At 40.3% G+C, this 18097-nt stretch overlaps 1 protein-coding gene across 1 annotated transcript in view; it reads left to right on the top strand.

The window, feature by feature from the left end:
- The window catches only part of BIRC6 (baculoviral IAP repeat containing 6), a 320172-nt gene that overhangs the window by 125157 nt on the left and 176918 nt on the right, over positions 1-18097 (top strand). The window contains 2 exon segments of the mRNA XM_073338417.2: positions 8904-9037; positions 14492-14619. Of these exon segments, the coding sequence (XP_073194518.1) occupies positions 8904-9037; positions 14492-14619 (262 nt within the window).

An 18097-nucleotide genomic window follows, 5' to 3' on the forward strand; every position in this document is an offset into this window, starting at 1 on the left:
AAAACCATGCAAGGTAATTTAGCTAGATTTTTTCCCCCCAACATAGTATATATCCATAATACCTCACTACAGTGGCATAACAAGAACTTTAAAAAAGTTTAATTGTTACATTTCTATCAATCTATAACCTTCAGTGTAAATCCTCTGTTTTTGTTAACTGCTTTTAACTTACTGGTTTTTTTGGTTAACATTTCTGACTTTTTTTTCTTTCATGTGAATAGACACCCTTGTATGCTCTTCTAAATTTTTACAATGAAGTAGGGCTTGAACCAAAATGTACTTTTATTCAGATGTTGCCGAGTGGAATGCAACTTAATTCATAAAGCTATACTTCATCAGCACACATGCAGTTAAATCTACTTGATAAAATAACCCTTTAAGATATAAATATTTTTGTAACCATTTTTTGACAATCCCTTAGGTCATTCTGAATATCTGGTGACATCATTTAACAGCAAACGCAGACAGGGAATTCCAATAAATTTGTTGTCAGTCCCTTGTTGAAAGTGTTAGTGCTGATTGAGAAACTATAATTAAGTATTTCTAGGACATCCATTGCTGTCCTGTCTAAATGTCACACTAATAAATCTCTTCTAAAACACTTGATATTTTCGAAGTTCTTTACAAACTTTTAATTAACCTATGAGCCCACGCAACATCCCTTTGAGGTATGTAAGCTATCTTCTTCCCCTTATCCCTTCATCTGGTGTAGAGTAATTGTTCCAGGATCTGCCATTTTCCTCTATTTGAGGTGATATTAAGGTCCACCTGCTTACCTTCTTCTCTGATACAATCCATCCATTGCTTTCTCGGCTTTCCTCAGGGTCTCCTGCCATACTATCTTACACCGAGTCCTCTTTCTTTGAGGCAGGTAAACATTGTTGTTCCCATTTTACGGATGGAGAAACCAAGAGGCTAAGTAACTTTCCCGAGAGTACCTCATGAGTAAATGGCTGTTTTGAGACTATAACCCAAGCTGCCAAACTCAGTCCCGTGCCAAATCCACTACACCAAACTGTTATGGAGTTCTTCCACTTCTAGTTCTTTTTTTTTTCGGCTTTTACTCTTTCCTCCCTCCTTTTTGACCAAAATGATGTTAGTACCCTAACTTCTCTAGCTATGGAGTTATATTTTTTTTGTTCATGGTGCTGCATCTGGAACAATTTGTGAGAGGGAATCCATAGAGTAGGCCTCACCCTGCAATCCTACAGGCTTCTAGTGTCTCAATTTTTCATCTTTTTATGGAATAGGAAGAGAAGAAATTCTTTTTACTTGTTTTTCTTTCTTTTAGCCACAACAAACTATCTTTCTTTTCAGATGGAGAGCATGAGTGTCTTTTCATGATAAACATAATTTGAGTTTGGAAAGCTAGTACCTGTTTTCTGTACGAAGGCAAGAGGCCAGATCTTGCCTGTACACAAGTCAATCCAGGGTATACCAGACATACACATTTCAAACCTTGTTAGGGGAACACAATCCTTTTTATGTTAAATTTTGTAAACACTCTATCTATTGTTTTAGCAATACTCTGGAAATTTATAGGGCTATATGAGCTTGTCATGTCAAATCTTGTAAAGATTTAAACTTTGAGAAATAACATGAGATTATCCCTTTTTTGGATCGCCTCTTGATTTGTTTTGTAATTGCAATGAGGAAATTTAGTCTTGGCTCTGAGTATACTTTTCAGTGCATTTAGAGAGGGAGAAATGATCTAAGGTTTGACACTGATGCAAGTTGGAGAGTTCAAATGGTCTGGTTGCTCAAACATGAGGACTTCATTTCATTCTTATATGTTATTGAATAACCTCTGAGCGTGTCAGTTTCTTTGAATCGGTTCCAACAGACTGGAGGAAAGATTCTGTATTCTGTTGCACAGCATTTCAATTAGTGTGTGGAAAGTCACTTTCTTCTTTGCATTTTGATCCGTGTGTGTATTCCACTGAGAGTTAAGCCACAGGCAGTTCCAGGAGCTGCTATGAACGGTGGTGGAAGAACTCCAACTCTCCTTAGATGAAGTCCAGAATACACAGCATAAGTTCTGGGACATCCTGAAACCCACAGGATTCAGCCAGATAGGACTTCTGGTGAATGAAGCCATACTGGAAGAGGCATGAGTTAAATGGCATACACTGGCAACCTCCTACCCCCAACAGATCTGAGAAATGTGACTTTGTCCTGGCAGAGAAAGCAGAGGTTTTTTTTCCCACTTCCCTCCAAACTGCCTGGTTGCTTAGACTGCCACAGAAAGATGTAGGCAGCAATACCCAACAGTCACCACTGATAAGGAGGCCAAACATGCTGGGCAGGAAGGTGTTTACATCTACTAGCCTCCAATTTTGAATACTGAACCATCAAGCAGTGTTAGCTAAGTATGATCTAAATTATTCAATGTTCCTTGGGACTAATTATCCCAGCACAACAGGGCTTAATTTCAGGCCTTTATCAGCGAAGACAAGCTGGTGGTCAGAACTGCACTAGTGTCTGTGGTTGATGCAGCTGACGTTGGATCAAGGTCAATGGCAACTGCTATCATGATACGCCAGGATTCAGGGCTCTCTCTTCTGGGTTTCCCAGGGAGGTCCAGAACACTGCAGAAGACTTGCCCTTCAAGACCCTATATGAGAGGGGAAAAAAGGCTGGGGGGTATATCCATGAGAGGAGGAGAAAGGCAGCCAGGACAGATCCTTTGCTGTAAAGATGACAAAACCAGCTTATAGTGCCTCTAGGCAGACAGGAGAGAATCCTCAAAAGAACCAGCAGGAAAACTTTCTTCTTTGAGTAGTTGTCCATGTGCCTCCCACTCTGTGCACTTGACATTGCGTACAAGATCAGTGTCTTTGAATAGCAGTGTCTTTGGGGCTGCACCTGCACCTTACAGATATTTGCACCATTAACCTTCATTATTGAACTGATTAGAGGATTGATTCACATTCTGATTAGTAACTGGGAAAGCTGCTGATCAATACTGCGAATGACTGTTAGTGATTACTAGACATGTATGAATATATCTGTGTCAATATGGCAAAAGATGAAGGAAGTGGTAGGAAATGAAGAGGACTGACACAATGAAAAACAAATAATTTTCCTAAAACAAAATGTGAATATTGTTAGGAGTTGTTAAATAGCAAGATAGAAAGGATTCTTGTTCATCTCAAAATGCAGAAAAAATGTTTCTTTGGATACTCTAAGATAAAATGTTTCCTTGAATAAAGCTGTCTGTTGAACTAAAAGAGCAGTTCGTCAAGTTTTGATCTTGAAAGTGAGACTTTATGCTATCAGCCTCAAAATGTAGCCTCAATGATAACTTAAGTCACTGTTTCAGGTTTTCCAGAAGCACTACATCAGCTTCCTTCAGGAGCTGTATCGTAGTCTTCAACATGCCCCTGTGACAAAGTCAGGCCAGACGACTGCAAGAGTGTGCTTCTTCTCAAGGGTCTCTCTCAAACATATAGGCCATGAAGCAAGCATCTGGTCTCTTGGAGACAAAGGGATGCCCTGGTCTCACAATTTCAAAGACCAAAAAGCTGAAAGTACGGAGCAATGGAGCTCTCATCTCTGTTCTTGTGGAAGCAAATGAAGACATGATCAACTTGAAGCTGTTCTTCAGCAAACGTAAGAAGATCTGAAAACTGTCTTTGCTCCCTTCAGGCAGAGCACCACTGGGAATTTCAGTATACAGGTGGTTGGTCAGCACTGCCCTCCAATTAACATGTTTGGCATCTGTAAGCCTTGAGCCCTAGAATGTTATAGGCCCTTGGGTCACAGAAATATTGAAAGATGAAGATGAGCTTACTAAAAAAAATTGCAGGTTTTCTTTTTTTCTAACTTCAACTCCAGGTAATGCACAATGAGCAATTTAAAACACTGTACCCTGAATACAGTCCTCCATAAAAAGTTAACTTGCAGTTTCACTACTAAATGTTGCAAGTGGAAAAAGAGAAAAAAATTAAGGAAGAACAAAAGAATCACCACTAACATTACTACAAGATGGGTGGTTGAATGTGATATGACCAATCTTCCCAATAGCATTCAGTGGATGTTTCAGGAAGATTATATGTCTGTTTGCATCTGACTACTATAAAAGTATTGATTATTGCACACTTAGATCAAAACATAGCACAACAATATATTCTATAAGGAGGTACAGAATTTACAAAAACAATTGAATGAGTTTTTTGGAGATACTTGATAGGTTACTGGCTGACACTGCTGTCACTTTCCATGGACATCTCTCTTGATATAATTAGCAAAAAAGTGAGGGGAAAACACAAGAGAACCAAAAAATAAAAATAAAAAATTGAAGTTAGGGGCATTGCCATTACTTAACTAATAAGACCGATTTTAAATATAAAGGTCATAAATTGAGCCCAGAACAGAATGAGGCTGAAATTTGGCTAATGGGTGCATAATCCTGAGCTGCTTCATCCTCTTCCAGCATTAAAAAGGAGGAGACCAGTTTCTACTCTGAATCTACATTTAAAGGAGGTTGTTGCAGTTCATTGTATTAAAATGGTGAAAAGTAGTAGAAATAAAATCATGCAACACAGCATCTGAATTCAGATGAACTTTTAAAAGCTGTGCAGGCAGCTGAGCATCAGATGAGCATGACTTTATCACATTCAGGTTGGATTAGTTGAAACTTCATAATAGGTTACATACTAAAAAGAAAAAAGTTGATGTATCTTGCAGCAGATACAAAAGTCATGAGTCTAACTAGTTAGAGATTGTAGTATTTTTTTATTTGCAGCGTTAAACTTTATTTTGGACAATGTGCCTTTTTTATGCTTGGTATAAATATGTTTATGAAGAATATCAATGTGTTTTTTCATTTAATTAAATATTTTGGATGCGTGTGTGGTTAAAGAAAATCATAAACTTGTCCAGAATGATAGTATTGGTTGCTGCCAAAGTGAGCCCTAGAGTAGCAAACCATGTTTGTTTTCAGAGGTTCCATTTTTCCCAGCTTGGTCCTCTTCAACAATTTGCACACCTACCCTGCTGTTTCAGATTTGTCTCCCACCAAAGCAAGGCTGGCTTTCCTTCCTCTAGGATAGTCAAATGTGGACTACAGCACATCCCTTCTTTACTGTTTCATGGGCCTGATGCTGCCTACCTCTGAGGTCGAGAAGGCTGCTTCAGCCTGTTTTTTACTTTATTGAGGCCCAGTTTAGTTTTCTTCATCAGTCTTGGCTTAATTAATTGGACTCAAAACAATATTAGCAAATCAGTGTGAAGCATATGCTCCTTGTACCTCTGTAAGAATCTTTTTCAGCATGTGTTTGCTATATCTACTTAATATGAAAAATCTGTTATAGGTTGTAGACAGGCAACTTATGACAAAGGAAAACTACTCAGTGAAAATTCTTATCTTTTTGTCTTCCTCTTCTCCCTGGTCACTCAATAACAGACCTAAAAGTGGCAATTCTTCAACAAAAAAACTTCAATGTGAAACTGAAGAACTGGAATTAATTGGCAAACTGGACACCCTCAAATTAGGCCTGAATAAAGACTGGGAGTGGTTGGGTCATTACAAAACCTAAACCTAATTTCCCCCATACTAATTTCCCCCTGCTGCTACTCACACCTTCTTGTCAACTCTTTGAAATGGGCCACTATCATTACCACTACAAAAGTTATTTTTCCTCCCTTGGTATCCTGTTGTTAACTGAATTGTCTCGTTAGACTGACCTCACACTTCGTAAGGCAATTCCCATCTTTTCATGTATTTATACCTGCTCCTGTATTTTCCACTCCATGCGTCTGATGAAGGGGGTTCTAGCCCACGAAAGCTTATGCCCAAATACATTTGTTAGTCTCTAAGGTGCCCCAAGGACTCCTCATTGTTTTTCCTTCCATCCTGTTTCCCTCGAGGGATTTCTTTTCATGGCAAGCCTCTCCAACATTATAACTTTATTTCACTGCTTTGAAAGCTTTTCAGTTGAGATAGAAGTTGTCAGGATTTAATACTGATCTTGACCGACAGTACTTTGCCTCCTGGTGGGTGGAGACTGATTAGTTAGTATAAGGAAACTATTGTATAATGAAGAGGAAGTCTCTGAAAGACAGAATTACTCGTAAGTAGTTTTCCTTTTTCACTCATCTACATCCTTTCCAAGGGATAAGTTATTGATAAAATAGATGCCAAGGAAACTCTCAAATACAAAGAAAGTAAAACTTCTCCATATTTTTTTCCTCATCTCATCTATGGGATGAAGTCTGTATCTATCTAAATAGATGTTCAAGCCATGCAGTTTGGTGAAAGTAAGTAAATGTATCTATTCCAGTAGGGCTTCTACACTTTCCCAAGTCTTGTTGTAGTTGAGTTTTCTTAATCATATGTCAGGCACGTGAGTAAGTTTGCTATGTATTCATTAAGCTTTATTTTGATTATCTGATCTATTCTCATTTTACCTGTATTTCAATATCGCACTCACCCCCAAACTTGGAGGGTTTATTCCTATTGACAAATCTCCAAGTATATACAGTAGTTGCCGAAAGTGTGCTTTAAAGAGCAGATAGAAGACATAGTCCTTGCCTGAGAGACCTTAGAGTGCAGTTAAAAAACAATAGAAAAGACCTGGGCTGAGGAAGATCAAAAGTTAGAATAAATAGAGTTCTCGGAACATATTGCCTCCACAAAACTAAAACTTGCTTCTATCTAAAGAATATTTTATGGGCAAATTCAGAAATTGAGGGAGTGGACTGACTGTGGGACTTGATTAATGAAGAATTAAGAGAGTACTGTAATTAATGCCAGTCAGCATGGGTTTATGGAACCCGTATCCTGTTAAACTAACTTGATATCTTTTTTTTAAACGTGATTACAAGCTTGGTTGATAAAGGTAAAAGTGTTGACTTAATATACTTCGACTTCTGTAAGACGTTTGGCTGGGTACTGCATGACATTTTGACTAAAAAATAGAATGATACAAATTTAACATGGCACACATTAAATGGATTAAAAATTGGCTAACTGATAGATCTCAGTGAAATTGTAAATGGGGAATCGTCATCAAGCGGGTGTGTTTCCAGTGAGCTCTCACATGGATTGGTTCTTGGACCTATGCTATTTAACATTTTTAGTAATGATCTGGAAGAAAAAATAAAATCCTCCCTGATTAAGTTTGCAGAGGACACACAAATTGGGGGGAGGGGGGAGTAGTAAATGACGAAGAGAACAGATCACTGATATAGAGCAGTCTGTATCGCTTGGTAAACTGGGTGCAAATAAATATTATGCATTTTAATACAGCTAAATGTAAGCATATACATCTAGGAACAGAGAGTGTAGACCATATTGACCATATGAGGGACTCTTTCCTGGGAAGCAGTGACTCTGAAAAAGATATGGTGGTCATGGTGGATAATTAGAACCTGAGCTCGCAGTGTGATGATGAGAGCGAGTGCAATTTTTGGATGCATAAACAGAGGAATCTTGAGTAGGAGTAGTGAAGTTATTTTACCTAGGTATTTGACACAGGTGCAACTGCTGCCGGAATACTGTGTCCAGTTCTGGTGTTACCAGTTCAAGAAGACTGTTGATAAATTGGAGGGGATTCAGAGAAAAGCCACAAGAATGATTAAAAGATAAGAAAATATGCCTTATAGTTAGGGACTCAAAGAGCTCAATTTATTTAGTTAACAAAGAAAAAGATAAGAGGTGACTTGATTACAGTCTATAAGTTCCTATCTGGGGAACAAATAGTTGATGATGGGCTCTTCAGTCTTGCAAAGAAAGGTATAACACATCCAGTAGCTGGAAGTTGAAGCCAGAGAAATTCAGACTTGAAATAGGTGTAAATTTTTAACGGTGAGAGTAATTAACCACTGGAACAATTTACCTAGGGTTGTGGTGGATTCTTCATCACCAACCATTTTTAAATCAAGACTGGATGTTTTTCTAAAAGTTATGCTCTAGGAATTATTTTGGAGAAGTTCTATGGCCTGTGTTATACAGGAGAGCAGGCTAGATCAGTGGTTCTCAAACTTTTCTTTTTTGCGGACCACTTGCAAATTGCTGAGGGTCTCTGTGGACCACTTAATGATCTTTCCAAATGTTGTTTGTACCATGAGCTAACTATAGTAAAGTGTTTTGGATAAAAACGCTATATAAAAAACCCCAATCATAATTCACATTTTTTGTTCTACAAATAAAAGCACACAACTCCTATTTTAATATCAGTAGTATTACCTTTCTAATGTGATGGATGTGCCCTCTCTCCCCTGTCGTGGCAGCCCCCGAGCTGGGGCTGGGAAGGAGGTGGGGGCGGGTCTCCCTTGCCGTGGCAGCCCCTGAGCTGGGGCTGGGAAGGAGGCCTGTCTCTTCCCAGCAGCCACAACCCTGGAGCTGGGGAAAGTCACCTCTTTCTCTGGTTGCTGCAGCCCTGCACATCCCAAATTCCCCCTACCCCCTCTTCTCATCCCACTGCCCCCTCCCACTCACTCCCTATCCCCTCCCCCCCCCCCCCCCAGGCTACCACCTCACCTTACATATGTGTCTTGTCCAGGCACCTAATTAGTGGAGCCACACATGCGCAGCTCCACTAATTTAGGTGGGTGGCCCTTTATTCTCTTGTGTGCGGCCACCTTAGAGAGAACTATCCACGAACCACCTGAAAGGAGCTTGCGGACCACAGTTTGAGAACCTCTGGACTAGATGATCACAACCCCTTCTGGTTTTGGAATCTATGTGGTTTTTTTAAACAGTTGGGGATCTGTTAGATTTGGTGGTGGGGAAAAATGGTATACTCGGAACCTCAGTGAATGGTAAATAACTTATAGTAGCCTACTCCATTTTGAATAATGATGTATTATGAATAATGCATTGTGTGTACCAAGTATAAATTTTATTAATTTTGTTAGTACTTGCAGTTCAAATTCTGTTTTTATGTTTTTGTTTTTAGCTGGTTCAAGCAGTGCCATCGGAGCTCAGGAAAGTACTGCCCAACTGTTGGTGTCAGATCCCAACCTCATTCATGTTTTAGTGAAATTTCTTTCAGGCACTAATCCTCATGGAACAAATCAACACAGTCAACAGGTAATACTGCTAATTACAAAAACAGAAGTAACTCAGAATTATAGGTAATTATTTTACCTAGTGCTGTAAAACCTCATTATGTCCATGGCTTGCACCATCATCACTTTTATGGTGTTAGATGATTGTGATAATTTTTTCTGTGTAATTATTGTTCTTCTTCAAGTATATGTCCCTATGAGTGCTCTACCATAAGCTGTATGTATGCTTGTGTAGTCTCGATCAGAGACTGCAAAGTTGTGTCTGTCAGCCCTTGTCTGAGCAGTGCAAAGTGCTCTACATGAGGGTATATAGGGAGGCGTGAGTATATACCCCTAGGGGATGCCAGGGTAGACTTCTAGGCCACCCCAAACAACATGAAATATTGCCTGTTCTGCTCCAAGGGAGGCTAAAGCCACAAGTATCAGGGGGATGCCTGATAACACCAAGGCCCAATAGCCTTCTTTATGCTTTCCCACCTATTCTGTTAATCCTTAAGACCCTTTCAGGCTGTGCTGAGAAGGAGCAAGAGCTATGCTCATAGCACCTGTTTGGCTGAGACAGGTGTGGTAACCCCAAACCTCATCCATGTCTTGGAGTTAATGTCCCCTAGCTTGCCTTTCACAAAGGACCTATTGACACAGAACTCAGGGACCATCATCCATCCTAACCCCCCGCCCCCGAATCTGAGAGCATGGCTTCTAAATCACTCTCAGACATGAAGCTGGTCTTTTCAGATAGATTTCAGTCAGTTTTGTTATCCAGTGGAAAGTCCACTACTCACAAGACTTACCTCCAAAAATGGAAATGCTTCCAATTCTGGTGTCCTTCTCAAGCCTTGGAAGTTCTGCTTTCCAAGATCCTGGACTACTACCTATTACAGTACATCAGGCTGTCATCACAGCCTTCCACTCACCCATCCAAGGCTTCAGTCTTTGCCTATCCTACAGCAACCAGATTTCTTAGAATTGTTCTCTCTTGTTTGACACCTGGCCCCCCAGCAGGATCTCAATCTTGTTTTAAATACCTAATGGAAAACCTTCAAACCAATGACAATCTAGTCCCTCTTCCACCTCTCCCTGAACATCTTGTTCCTAATTGCCATCACCTTAGGAAGGAGAATGGGGGAGCTGGGCTAATGCAGCATACATCACCTTCTACAAAAACAAGGTTATGCTACATCCCCATCCTCACTTCCTTCCAAAGGTCTCCTGGAGCATAACGTTAACCAGGAAATTCACCAACCAGTTTTCTACCCAAAACCTCGTTTCTTCAGAGAGAAATCAAGCCTTCGTTCACTGGATGTCCGAAAGGCCCCTGCGTTCTATCTGGACAAGACTAAGCCATTCTAGGTCTCTCTCAGGCTATTTGTATCAGTTATAGATGGGATGAAGAGCCAGCCAGTTTTCACATAAAGGCGAAGTGGGGTTGCATCTTGACCTGCTATGAAAATATGGGGGTGCAGCCTTCTCGCTGAGTAATAGCACATTCCACTAGAGCTGAGTCCACATTTGTAGCTCTACTGAAGAACAAGCCCGTAACAGAACTCTTCTGGATTGTTTTAGTCTTCTCTCCATATCTTAGCCAAACGTTACACTATCTTACATGTTTCCAGAGATGGCTCTTTGGTGATGCAGTCCTTCCAGTTGTCCTGGACTTACCTCATCAGCAGCTTATTTCCTCACTGAGTTACAGCTTGGGAGTCTCCTTTGGTGGCGTACCTATAGGGACATATACTTGAAGAGGGAGAGGGTACTTATCTTACCGTAACTTGAGTTCTCCAGAATGTTTTGTCTCTGTAGGTGCTCCTTCTCCTTTCCTTTGGAGTTCTGCTTCATGGTTAAGAAGGAACTGAGTGGTGATGGGCTTGCATTTCCCTATATGCACTCATTCAGAGCATGAGGCACCAGCATACAAACACTACTTTGCAGTCTTCAATCAAGAGTGTGTGGGCACTCACACATCCTATGGTTGAGCACCTGCAGGGACAAATATCTCTAAGAACTCATAAGAACATGAGACCATCCATGCTGGGTCAAACCAGTGGTTCATCTAGCCCAGTATCCTGTCTTCTGACTGTGGCTGATTCCAGATGCTTCAGAGGGAGTGAACAGAAGAGGGCAATTTATCGAGTGGTCCATCCCTAGTCCCAGCTTCTGGCAATCAGAGGTTTAGGGATACCCAGAGCATGGGGTAGCATCTCTGATCATCTTGGCTAATAGCCACTGATGGAACTATCCTCCATGAACTTATCTAATTCTTTTCTTGAAACCTGTTATACTTTTGGCCTTTGCAGCCTCCTCTGGCAACAAGTTCCACTGGCTGATTGTGCATTGTGTGGAAAAAGTACTTCCTGATGTTTGTTTTAAACCTGCTGCCTCTTAATTTTATTGGGTGATCCCTGGTTTGTGTGTATGTAAAGGGGTACATAACACATCCTTATTCACTTTTTCCACGCTTTTCATGATGCTACAGACCTCTACCATATCCACCCCCTTACTCATCTCTTTTCAAACTGAACAATGCCAGTCTTTTTAATTTCTCCTCTTATAGAAGCTGGCTTTTTTGCATAATTTTGTTGCCCTTCTCTGTAGTATTTTTTTAATTCTAATACATCTCTTTTGAGCTGGGGTGACCAGAACTGCACACAATATTCAAGATGTGGTAGTACCATGGATTCATATCATGGCGGCATGAAACCTTTTGTTGTCTTATCTATCCCTTTCCTATTGGTTCCTAACGTTGTTAGCTTTTTGGACTGCCACTGCATATTGAACAGATGTTTTCAGAGAACTATTCATGGTGATTCCAAGATCTTTCTTGAGTTTTAGCAGTTAATTTAAACCCCATCATTTTAGATGTATAGTTAGGAATTTTTGACAGGTTTCAGAGTAACAGCCGTGTTAGTCTGTATTCGCAAAAAGAAAAGGAGTACTTGTGGCACCTTAGAGACTAACCAATTTATTTGAGCATGAGCTTTCGTGAGCTACAGCTCACTTCATCGGATGCATGCCGTGGAAACTGGGGTTTTACCAGCAGGAGAGTTTGTGTGTGTATGGGGGTGGGGGGGATGTGAGAAAACCTGGATTTGTGCTGGAAATGGCCCACCTTAATTACGCACATTGTAGGGAGAATGGTCACTTTGGATGAGCTATTACCAGCAGGATAGTGAGTTTGTGTGTGTGGTTTTTGGGAGGGGGGTGAGGGGGTGAGAGAACCTGGATTTGTGCAGGAAATGGCCCAACTTGATTATCATGCACATTGTGTAAAGAGTTGTCACTTTGGATGGGCTATCACCAGCAGGATAGTGAATCTGTGTGGGGGGGTGGAGGGTGAGAAAACCTGGATTTGTGCTGGAAATGGCCCACCTGATGATCACTTTAGATAAGCTATTACCAGCTGGACAGTGGGGTGGGAGGAGGTATTTTTTCATATTCTCTGTGTATATATAAAGTCTGCTACAGTTTCCACGGCATGCATCCGATGAAGTGAGCTGTAGCTCACGAAAGCTCATGCTCAAATAAATTGGTTAGTCTCTAAGGTGCCACAAGTACTCCTTTTCAGTTAGGAATTTGTTTTCCAATGTGCATTACTTTGCACTTATCAACGTTGAATTTCATCTGCCATTTGCTTGCCCAGTGAGCCAGTTTTGTGAGGTCCCTTTGTAACTCTTCACAGTCAGCTTTCAACTTAACTATCTTGAGTAATTTTGTGTCATCTGCAAACTTCGTCACCTCACTGTTTATCGCTGTTTCCAGATCATTTATGAATAAATTGAACAGCACAGGTTCTGGTACAGATCTTTGGGGGACCTCAATATTTACCTCTTTCCACTGTGAAAATTGACCATTTATTCCTTCTCTTTGTTACCTATGTTTTAACCAGTTACTGATCCATGTGTGAACCTTCCCTCTTATCCTGTGCCTGCTGCCTTTGCTTAAGAGCCTTTTGTGAGGAACCCTGTCAAAGGTTTTTGTTGTTAGTTTGTTGTTTTTTAAAGTCCAAGTATACTCTATCCACTGGGTCCCCCGTGTCCACATGTTTGCTGACTTTTCAAAGAATTCTCGCAGATTGGCAAGTCATAGTTTCCGTTTACAAGAACTGCACTGAGTCTTCTCCAACATATTATGTTCATTGATGTGTCTGATAATTCCTTTCTTTACTATAGTTTCAACCAATTTGCCTCGTACTGAAGTTAGGTTTACCAGCCTGTAATTGCCAGGATTGCCTCTGGAGCCTTTTTAAAAAAGTGGTGTTACAATAGCGATCCTTCGTCATCTGTTGTAGAGGCTGATTTAAACGAAAGGTTGTATACCACAGTTAGTATTTCCTCAATTTCATATTTTAGTTCCTTCACAATTCTTGGGGAATACCATCTGGTCCTGGTGACTTATTACTGTTTAATTTATCCCCAAACTTCCTCTGTTAACACCTCACTCCAGGACAGTTCCTCAGATTTGTCACCTAAAAAGAATGGCTCAGGTGTGGGAATCTCCCTCACATCCTCTGCAGTGAAAACCAATGCAAAGAATTTGTTTAAGTTCTCTGCAATGGCCTTGTCTTTTTTGAGTGCTCCTTTAGCACCTCGATCATCCAGTAGCCCCACTAATTGTTTGGTAGGCTTCTTGCTTCTGATGTACTTAGAAAAATTCTGACTGTTTGTTTTTGTCTGTATGTGCTAGTTGCTCTTCATATTATTTTTTGGCCTTCCTAATTATACTTTTACACCTGACTTGCCAGAGTTTATGCTTTCTTTTCAAGTTATTGGTAAGGTAAATAACCTTTTCCTTTGTTCATGCTGCTAGTTTCTTTATTTAATAGCATAACTCATGGATATGTTTTTTTCTTTTCTGAACTATTCTGGAGCATTATGGTAGAATCAAACACTACACAGTATACCAATGACTTGATATTCCATGTGAGGGATTTCCTAATAGCAATTTTGTTTTTAGATACAGTAAAATAATGCAAGTAAACCCCATTAACTGAAATCAAATTGGTTAGGAGGAGAACTGTTAATGAACCATTTTAAGATTATGTAGTTAAGTAAGTGAGGAAATATGAAAATTAAGATCCTCATATTGTTAACCAGCCTATATTACATATTTATTTACTGACTACTTCTAATGTATATGTTTCTATGTGAAAATCAGTTCAGATTAATGGGTTTTGTGTTGGATAGGCTACATTACTCATTAAAGATTAGAAATTTTCTTAAAAAGGTAACTGTTATGAAGGGAATAATCTATTTGTTTTCATCCAAGAACTGAACTTTTGTGGTGTTACTACCCATCGCTGGTGGTAGAATGCAAATAAGAAAAGTTAAGACTTGTATCCACTCAATGGAAATTCCACAGAAATTATTCCGGAATGCAAGCTTAGTTTCCATAATGCTTTTCTTATAAAACATTTTACAGTAATTGTATTTTAAACAAAAGCTTCCTCGTAGCATAAACAACTTTTGAAATCTCTTTTCAGGTTGGGCCAACAGCTACACAAGCTATGCAAGAATTTCTTACTCGATTACAAGTGCACCTTTCTTCAACTTGTCCTCAGATGTTCAGTGAATTTTTATTAAAGTTAATACATATACTTTCAACAGAGAGGTAAAGATTGAATTTTATCTTTAATACCCACGTTAATTTTTTTACTTCCAGAAATAGCTTTAGGCTGTCTATACTACAAATAAGTGTTTCTGTAACTAGGATGTGACGCTTCCATATTTATCCAATTGTGAATGAATCATGGCTGAAAAGATTTTGCACCTCTACACATACTATACTACCTAACCATATTTAAATGAGTTAATTTTGGGGAATTCTTAGCAGTACCTATGTGGTACCTCCTTCAGGTGCTAGAATGCCTGGAGTTACATGCCCACAAATCTGCATTGGCAGCAAGTGGAACAGTGCACTCAGGACTCTCCACAAGTCCTTGCATGAGGGACTGCAAATAGGAAGACTATATTGAGTGGTAGATGATTGGATGACACAACCTCCTCCTGGACTTGATTGGGGAACTTGTTCTTTGTTGGAGCAACTCTAATGTGATGCTGATTTGGGAGGCCCTCCAAAAAACCCTCTAATATTTTCATTAGCCAGAGGAAGGTCTGCTCGGGGACTCTAGTCTAAGGGGATAAAATAATCTGGAGTGTGGCATGAGGAGTGGGTTAAGAGGATTGCTGGTAGATTCTGAAAGTATTTCACCTGGATTGGTAAAGGAGGCTAGAATGGGATTTACGAAGCATGGTTTCATATAATATCCTTGCCATCAGCTGCAGCTACTTGTCCTTCAAAAATATATTATTAAACATGCGTGTTTTAAGGTCTTCAGTCTTACCAATAGAAATTAATAATATACTTAATTCTCATATCTCTAAAAATGTTTTCAAATAGTCTATATATAAATGAATGCTAAACGCTCCCTATATCTTCCCTAGTAATCATTTAAAAAAATGTATAAAGAAAACCTGACTGTAATGGTTATTTGTAAATATAGTTAATTGTAGAATAGATCTCATCACCAAACAACAATATTTTTTGTTTAACCTGGTAACTAATTTCTTTCCAATACATTTGTTTTTTAGCCCACAGAGAAAGATCATATTGACTTTATTCAGATCAAAAATATAATCAGTTGATCAGAGTGGAAAATTAAATAGCAACTTGCTATGGCCAAGATGTAAAAGGTTGAATTCCTCATTTAAGTGTTTAAATTCTGTTGTTAAAGACTTAATTCTTCCCTGCTACTACAAGTATTTTACTGTACATCAGTCTTATGATGCCACTTACTGGGATGCAAGGATTTGAGAAACTCCCACCCCTATTTTATAAGCCTAATTTTGACCACCTTCAAGTTTTCTTTGCTTCCTGGCCTCAGCAGCAGAGATTGGTTGCCTCTGCTTTCCTGCTCTCTCCTTCCTTGTGCGTATGCATCGTTGTGTCTCTCTGTGGTATGGACACAAAGGAAGACAGAGGATGTAAGAAAGAGTGCCAAGTTCTGCGACAGCACTTCATCCTTTTAGGTGTGTGGGATCCTTGGTCAGAACATACCATTCAATCAGACACTATTCCAAACTCTCCTGGGGATGCCAGAATGCCCAAATGTACGTCATCTTCAAGCCGGGAGTGGCAGTTTCACTGGTGCACAAGAGGTCCTAGCACTCTACCTGCCTGCCTGACTGACTGCTATCTGAACTGTGCCACAGCTTGGTACCTGCTCTCTGGCTTATCCAGTTCTTCAGCAATTTCACTGCCTTTGTAAGGTCCAGGAGATCTTGGATCTGGATGTCTCTCAAATGGTCCTAGTTTTAGTAAGTCTCACTTTAACAGGCATTCCTTCTGTCCCTCCTTTGTATAGACTCCTATCAGCCTCTCTGTCCCACAAGCAGTACCTTTCAGCTTGCTTTTCTTTCAGCTCCTGGAGAAATTTTTGTCTCTTCAGCCTCTGTGTGGTGCTCCTTCATCCTCCTGTAGTTCCACCCACAATATGAAGAACAGATTTATTATCTCTTGGTCTGATACTAGAGAGCTTAGTCTTCACCCCACCTCCAAGCAGGAAACAGGCTTTCATCTCTCCAGAGACCCACTGCCTGAGCAATTGGGCTGCTTGTTCAGCTTAGCCATGTTCTATCAGGGTGCCTAGGCCTGAGGTTTCTCTGCTGGCCCCTGGTAAGCCCTGCTCTTACCGGTACTTTTCTGGCTCCTTTCCTACACAGGGCTCACAACAGTGGTTCTTTTTCCTGGGCTATGTATACATTATGAGCCGGGAGTGCGATTGTCTTGCTTGTGTGCAAACATTCACACTAGCTCTCACACTAGCTCTTGAGCTAGTGCAAGTTTAAATAGCAGTGTGGCTGGGGTAGCACTAGCAGTGATAGCAAAGGCATGGCTGAGCCAAGCTGAATGCATATCTACCATTTTCAGGTGGTTTGTATTCGCAGATGCTGTCGCTCTCCTAACACATACCCAACACCGTATACAAGAAAAAACAATTCGACTCAATGCATTCAGCCAGCAAATTGGACTGGAAAATCAACTGCAATAAGACAAATATCATGACCTTTAATATTGCCTCACCATCACCTGTACGGATAAAGGATTGTGCTGCCCAAGTATGTGAATGTTTCTACATTGGTGAGAACGTAATCAGCCAGGATGGTGGAACAAGCCAGGACATCCGGAACAAAATCAGTAAAGCCAGGAACACCTTCAGGAGCTTAAATACAGTCTGGAAATCATCAAAATACAACACCAAAACCAAACTCAAGATTTATCAGAACTGCGTATTTTCAACACTGTTTTATAGTGCAGAATGCTGGGGATTGAGAAAGTATGACATGTCCAAACTGTCCTTATTCCATACAACCTGCCTCAGAAAAATCCTCTATCTTTTGGCTCAGAACAATCTCAAACCAAGATCTGCTGACACAGTGGAGCCAAGAGGATCTGAACACCAATCATTGCCAGGAGGTGCTGGAGATGGATTGGTCATGTGCTTTGGATGGAAACTGATTCCATCACCAGAGTAGCACTTAAGATAGACACCTGAAGGCAAGTGAAAACGAGGTTGCCTGAAAACGACATGGTGAAGAGCTGTGGAAGCTGAGCTGGAAAACCTGGGGTACAGCTGGGGAACCGTTGAAAGACTTGCCAGAAGTAGACAGGAGTGGAGGAGCTTCGTCATTGCTCTAAATGCCAGAGGAAATAGGAACATGATGATGATGATTTATATTCAGAATGGCTCAGCTGTGCTTCCTTTGCTGCTACCAGTGCCACCACGGCTACACTATTTATACACAAGCAGAGGAATCACACCACAAGCTTGTAGTGTAGATGTAGCCTTAGTTAAGCTCAGCTGGAAGCTTTTATAAACAGCTTTGGCCTCCATGCTCCCTCAGGCTTTCTTTCAAGATTTGGGTGCACAGATGACTCAGGGTTTAAGCATAAAATTTGAAATCACTACACTTTCTAGCTACAGAGGTTCAAACTCAGCCCAGGCTCACTCAGTGTTGAAGTTAAACTGAATGTCTTGCAGTTCACTGTGTCTGGGTCTCTCAGATGACATGTAAAACTAAGGACCTGG

This window comes from Lepidochelys kempii, chromosome 3 (genome assembly GCF_965140285.1).
Source record: "Lepidochelys kempii isolate rLepKem1 chromosome 3, rLepKem1.hap1, whole genome shotgun sequence".
Taxonomy (NCBI): Eukaryota; Metazoa; Chordata; order Testudines; family Cheloniidae; genus Lepidochelys; species Lepidochelys kempii.